The sequence below is a fragment of the Falco peregrinus genome, chromosome 2, assembly GCF_023634155.1.
Source record: "Falco peregrinus isolate bFalPer1 chromosome 2, bFalPer1.pri, whole genome shotgun sequence".
NCBI lineage: Eukaryota > Metazoa > Chordata > Aves > Falconiformes > Falconidae > Falco > Falco peregrinus.
Genome location: NC_073722.1, coordinates 53,797,028 through 53,803,755, shown reverse-complemented (window position 1 = coordinate 53,803,755; position 6,728 = coordinate 53,797,028). Strand labels below are relative to the sequence as shown.

The following is a 6,728-nucleotide window of genomic DNA, read 5'->3' as shown; positions in this document are numbered from 1 at the left end:
CCATCAGCAGCCCAGTCCAAGCACACACTGGGCTAGGTTAGCAAGCTCATCAGGCATGCTATCCTCGCCTTCTGACTTCCTCTTGGAAATAAAAACTGTGGCCCTAATGAGAATTAATTAGGGCTGGGGGTGGAGAGAGGGGATCCATCGTGGTTTTGTTTGTATTGTTTGTTTTCTGTAAACCCATGCAGGGGGAAAAAAAAATCATATTACTTCTCCATGCAATATAGTAAACGTAATAAAAAATGAACACATGGTAATTAGCTTCTCCATTAAGTATACCAAGCATAGACAATAGCAATTGTGCAGTGCTGATTACAGACATTATCCTTGCCTGGATTTTTTTTTTTTTTTCCCATCATTCAATCAACACTGCTAAATAGAAACTTCAGTGTTCAATATTATAAGACACTAGTTGGCAGTTATACAAAGATGCCTTACACAATGTCATCTGGCTGCTTGCCTGATTCTCGTATTACCTTCCTGTCTTCCCTTATACACTAATACGCATGGCTGATTAGAAGAAAAATGCAGAAGCTGCTTCCTTCTCTTCTTGCTTTTTTCTCCAGCTTCATGTCTTGAGGGAAAAAAGGAATCACATTTGCTAATTTCAGCAGCAGTGCTTAACCTGGGAATGGAACAATTCCCTTTCAATTCCACATTAGTTATAATTCATACACAAACACTGCCTTGCACCAGACTAATTGGGCAGTCTTTAATTCCACTCTGAGAGAAATGTTGATTACTGTTGTACTGAAGTCCTCTACCAGCTTCAGTAAAGAGACCCTCAGAGTTCAAAATAAACATTTTCAGGGGTTGTACAGTATCCAGGGGTTAGATATCTGGAAATAGGATTTCAGACTCAAAATCCCAGAAGTTCAAATGACTCTGGAAAATGTCTAGAAACTCCTTAAGTGACTGCTTTTGGGTGGATTTGCTGATATCAGCAGACCACTTGGGGAGTCGCAGTACAGTTTATGCCAGTTTCTTTAGGAGGATAAGCTTTCTCACAGGACAAATTTTTTCACACTGAAAAACTATGGTCTTCTGTATCCTTGTTTACACATATCTGGTTTACTCTTTGATTTCTTATGGTAAAGCTATACCAAGGCAGGTGTTGTACATCCAGGTTTTTCTTACAGGCCTTCACTTTCCCCCAGATATTTTATCCAGGTTGAATTTGAAGCCTGGTCAGGTGTTCAGGATTTCCAGATGTCTAGCAGCCACATTAGTGCTCCTTCTTCTACGTATCTGAAAATCCTGGGTCACTGGGCATACATATGGACAAACCTTATAGCAGAATATAAGTGCCCAGGATGCCTGAGACAGATGTCCATGTGCAAATCATCTTCACAGCAAACACATCACAGGTCAAATAACTGGTGAGAGCACACTATCAGTGGACCTTTTAGGAAAAGCATGGGGAAAAAAGGTGGGAGCTTGATGTTAGGGATAGGAATCTTTCGACATTCTTAATTCATATACTTATACATAGCTATAGATCATCTACAGACTGACATCTTACCTTGCTATTTAGCAACTGGTTCTGGAAACATACTAGCTTATGAAAATGCAGGTTCTGTAACAAGTGACCCGAGCACATGCAGGGCAGCTGGACCTGTGTCCAACAGGATCTCTTCTCTGAGGACTGGACAGTAAACACTGCAACCAGTCAGCAATAGAAAACTTAAAAAACAATTTTCCCAATTTTTTCGATCACCATAACAAATATAGATGGAATTAGTCTAAGAATTTGAGGAGAGACCTTCAAATTCACATGTGTCTATGTATATATATATATATATATGTAAATAAATGCATACATAAAAAATCACATACTAAGCTATGTTGGTATATATTAAAATGTGTGTGTGTTGCACAGACAGGAGAAATTGTAGGCACAATGGATAGTCACTGCTCCCACACTTGTGGTCCTTCAAATCACGGGGCCAGGCAGCCCAAGGTCTATCAGTATTGTTCGAGGCTGAGGAAAAAAAAAAACCATTGAATGCCTCCGCCTCTTCCTCATCCCTACTAGTCAGCTCACCACCTTCGAGAAGTAGCAGTCCACTCCTACAAACCAAGACTTTCCAAGAGCTGCTCGTCACTGCAGTATGATATTCCCAGCTGATGTCTGGGAACCTGAAATCTCCCATCGAGACAAAGGCTACCACTCCAGGAATTTCTCCTAATTGCCTGCAGAGCAACTCATTGGTGCTTACATTCTGGCTGGGTGATCAGTGGTAGACACCCACTACAACCTCCCCTTTGTTTTCCAGCCCCCTAACCTGCAACCAGAGGCTCTCAACCACATCATCACTAATGGTAAGGGCTGTACAATCAAACCTCTCCCTTGTGTGCAGAGTGCGACCTCCAGCTCGCCTGCCCTGCCTACTGCTCCTGAACAGCCTGTAGCCCTCCATCCCAGCACTCCAGCCATGGGATGCATTCCACCAAGTGTGAACGCCTTCAGAGTCAGGACGCGCTTGCCTGTGTTCAGAGGGAAATTCATGCCTTTTCATTTGTGCCCACTGGTTCTCGTGCTGTCAGTGGTCACTGCTGAGAAAGGTCTGGCTCCCTCCCATCCAGCATACACACACAGAGGCACCTTGCCCTTAAAATGGAAGCAGAGCAGAAAACTGCAAGAAGAAAGGGAAAAGGGGTCAGGGGAAGCATTCTGTTTCGGTGCTACTTGCTGACCTCAAAATGCCGCCCCGCTGCCTCTGCATCTGAGGAGGCAGCAACCTGCTACCCGCCCGCATGCCCCAGCAAAGTGTTGCACAGACACTCACAGACAGACGGCTGGCTAAAACAAACTAATTTATTGTCATGTTTGCGTCGCAGGATTACAATAACAGGATTACAAGCAGTATCGGGATCCTCAGCTGCAGTGGCATCTCCAGCTGGACCGGCGGACATTCCCCACACGCCGGTGATGCTGAGCTCCCCTCGGGCGGTGTCGTGTCCGTGCCCAGCTTGCTCAGAGCTGCGGCACGCACTCCCCAGGCAGTCTCTGGGGTGAGCAGATTCTCTGGGCCAGTGTCCACAGTTGTCCCTCGGGCCCCACCGTTGAGAGATGAGAAGAGATCCTCAGGGTCTCAGGTACGGGTGGAAAAGCCTGTGACCACCAGGTGATGGGTGCAGAGCTGCAGACCTCTGAGGTGGAAACTGTCCTGCTGGGTGTGCCTGGCCGTGTGCCTGCAAAGCAGCATCTCGACAGCAGCGTGGCTCTCTGGCCGTGGCGTGCTGCTGGTGAAGCTGGCCTCCCTCCGCCTACTCAAGGCTCAGCCTTGCTGTCCCGCCACACCTCAAAAATCATCTCAGTGCAGATGTCCATCTTGGAGGCGGTTGTCAGCTGGAACCTGCAGGACTTGGAGGAGGGCAGCAGCGTTAGCTGGCAGTGGCTCGACTCAGGCAAAAGCAGCCAGGCTTTTTTTACTACTATTTGGGCCCAGCAGACAATTTTCACCACGTCTAAGCAGGAGTGTGTGCAGAGGGTGTGGAGGAGGGGCGACCTCTGGTCCTCCGGCAGCTGGTCCTCGGGGTGGTGGAGAAAGCACAGTGTGTCTCCCAGCAGCTGCTGCCTCAAGCACACGCACTCCAGCCCCACACGGATGCTGGGCTGCTCTTCTGGCAGCTGCCCCGTGGTGTCCGGCTCCAGGGTGAAAGAGTGCCCGGGGGGTGGCCGCAGGAGCACAGGCAGGCGGTAGGTGATGCTGTTCCCGTGCACACTCCAGGTTTCACGGGCACCGTCCTCCCCAGTGGCTGGGTACAGCTCTGGCATGAAACTCCTCTTGCACAGTATCTGGCAGGCCTTGAGGAGGTCACCCACCAGCTCCTTCAGGGCCTCGCACGTGTCAGACAGGTCCTGCATTGGCGGTGGGGTGGGCACAGCCATAGAGCTGACACCGCTGTGTGCACCATGGAGGTCTTCCTCCTCCCTGTCATCCTCCTTTCTGTCCTGCTCACTGCGGCTGCCAGAGGCAAGCTTCATTTTCCTGACCAGCCAGCAGACACTAGCGAGCAGCACCAGGGCCCCTGCAACAGTCCAAAGCGGCCACTGCTGCAACGTGGGAAGGAACGTGCCCCTGCTCCGGTCAACCTCCTGCATCACCCGAGTCGTCTGCTCATCCAGATACGCCTTACGCTGACGCATCCGCTCGTCCGTGGCCGTATCTCTGTGGTGAAGGCCCTTCTGCGTGGGCTGCATGGCCAGTATAGCCAGGACGAGGGTGAATGTCACAGCCATGGCCTAGAGGAGGTGGGAGAAAAGGGGGCTGAGCAGGGCTGGGTGGGAGGGAGCGCGGGGCTGGGGGAGCGGGGCAGGAGCCGGCTGGAGCTGGGGGCCGGTAGGAGAGGGGGTGATGGAGGTGCGAGGGAGCAAGGGCAGGGTTTGTGAGCACTGTACCGGCGGGAGCCGCGGGCTGTCCCCATAGAGTCTCCCGAGGCCCCATCCCTGCCACAGGACAGCGTCCCATGGAGCCACGGGCACGCGTCCCATCCCCAAAGCCGCTCTGGGCACCTGCCCCCAGCGGGAGCCCCCAGCAGCTCTGCCGCAGCCCCGAGGGCGGTACCGTGCCCTGCCCTGAGGGGCTCGCCTCTCGCTCTGGGTTAGAAAGGCCCTGGGCATCTGCCCCGTCCCCCACCCAGCCCAGCCTTCCCCCTGCATGCTGCACTCACCGAGCGCCGAAGGCAAACTGCAGTGGGGCTGCCTGGTGATGTCCCTAAAGACAGCTCCCATTGTGACACATCCTCGGTGATGTCACAGCCGCCGGGACAACATCACCCACCCAGCAAGTTCCAGTTGCTTCTGAGAAGCAGCTTTCAGATAATACAAACCCAAGCTCCTGCTTCATCTCAGGTAGTAAGGAAATACTTGAAATACATTCAAGTAAGTCATTTTTAAACCGACCATCCTTATTTTTAGTTCCCTAAATTGGATTCAGGATTCATCTCGCCAGATACTAACAGTCAATATCATACATGCTTACTTCTTCCCTTCTGTCAATCTTCTCAATGTCCGTGCACCTTCATTGGCTGGTGGAATATTAAAAAAGAGTTTATAAATTTTACAAACTGGAGGGTAAAGAGTTTTGACTTATTTGTGCTTTCCAGCTGGGACCACCACAAGTACTGTGAAAATAGAGTTGTCAGTGATATAGCTGCAATCCAGAGGGAATATGCCGGAAAGCTCAGGAGAAAGACCTTCCCTCCAAATTTTCCAGCCTGACTTGCTGGAACTGGGAGCTTTAGACGACCGAGGTAATATTACAGGAAACAGCAGTTCTGGTGTCTTAACTGTTCTGTTCCCCCTCTCCCCCATTTCTTGAACATCTCCCAGTGAATTCATAGACTTTCTTCTGTCCGTCAAAGAGTCTAAATCTTTGATGACCTTTGTCTAATCCTAATCTTAAACTTTGGGCTTTCTTTTTTAATTTACAAACAGAAATAGTCCGTCCTTTCCTCACAGGCAATATTTTAAGGCTTTGGGGTATTATTTATGATCATTCCTATAATTTTATCTGGAACTTGTCACAATTGTTAGCAAACTTACGGAACACTTGACTTCACACCAAGTGATAAATAAATGCTTTTTTCCTGTAAGGTAATGAAACTTGCTCTCTGCGCTGTATCCATTAAGATTTAAACAAACATTCTTTGGCACGTCACAAACACTTTTACCAGCAGAATAATAACATTTCCTCTGATTAAAGTTTGGCTATCTTACAGGTCATTGATTAACAGGAAAAAATTACGATGACTTACAAGGAGGGAGTGGATATTAAATAGATCCCAGATTTGGCAAACACTCAAATTTTTCTTTTTTTATAAGGGATATTTTCCTGGTCAAAGATGGAAAATCGGAACCAACCAATTTTTTTATAGACGTTTTCTTTCACTCACAGATATGTGTGTTTAAATACAAGTTTGTTTAACTCTCACTAATTCTTCTGCTAAATCCAATATCCTTGCAAGCTAGCTGCAAGGTTTTTGTATTAATCAGCCACTTCATAACTCCAGAGACATTCCCCTCCCACCTGATCATCCTTTTCTCCCTCTTTTTCCTGCTAAACCTCCATGTACATTTGGGATTGGCTGTCTCAGTAATGCTTCATCATCTCCTGAGACACAGCCTTTGTTTGCTCAAAAGTCTTTTAAATGCACTCACAGGTGAGTATGCACTAGGCTACAGATATTATACTGACCTACTTGGCAACAACAGAAACAGACAGAAAGTCCTTAACAACTTTTCTAAATGAAGGTGCCAGAACAAGAGGTGTTATTCTAGCATTAACCTTATTCTAGCAGGTGGGAGTTAAAATAATGTCCTCATTTTTCATCAGTGATCTCCAGTTTATCCATCTGCAGGTGGCACTTGTTGGCATATTGTGGAAGCAGTTTTGGAAACAGGACTTAATAACCCTCAAACCCATAGAAGAATCCCGTTCAGTGACATTTCCCTCTGTGCATTTATTCCTCGAGATCTATCATTTAGCCAGGGCTTAATCCCATTTCATGTATTCAATACTGATAATTACAACAACTAATTTTTTACGTAAGTGCCATGCAGTGCTAAGGCAAATGTGTTAAAGAAGCCTATCCATCTACCTTGTTAAACAAAATTTAAATTAAAAATAAAAAATACATCAGGTTTGTTTCACAAAACCTCTGTCATAAAATCATATTGTTTCATATTTACATATTTTATCCTTTATCTTTTTTTTTCT

The 6,728-nt window shown here is 47.4% G+C and overlaps 1 protein-coding gene across 1 annotated transcript; it reads right to left on the bottom strand.

Moving 5' to 3' along the window:
- Nucleotides 1-3,277: 3,277 nt before the first annotated feature.
- On the bottom strand, nucleotides 3,278-4,528 carry LOC129783720 (inositol 1,4,5-trisphosphate receptor-interacting protein-like 1). The gene has a single exon (XM_055794197.1). The coding sequence runs from the start codon at nucleotides 4,247-4,249 to the stop codon at nucleotides 3,278-3,280; it is 972 nt and encodes a 323-aa protein (XP_055650172.1). The 5' UTR covers nucleotides 4,250-4,528.
- Nucleotides 4,529-6,728: the final 2,200 nt, after the last annotated feature.

What these genes read in the sequence shown, in the direction of transcription:
- LOC129783720 (XM_055794197.1), bottom strand. Translation starts at nt 4,249, where the DNA reads ATGGCTGTGACATTCACCCTCGTCCTGGCTATACTGGCCATGCAGCCC.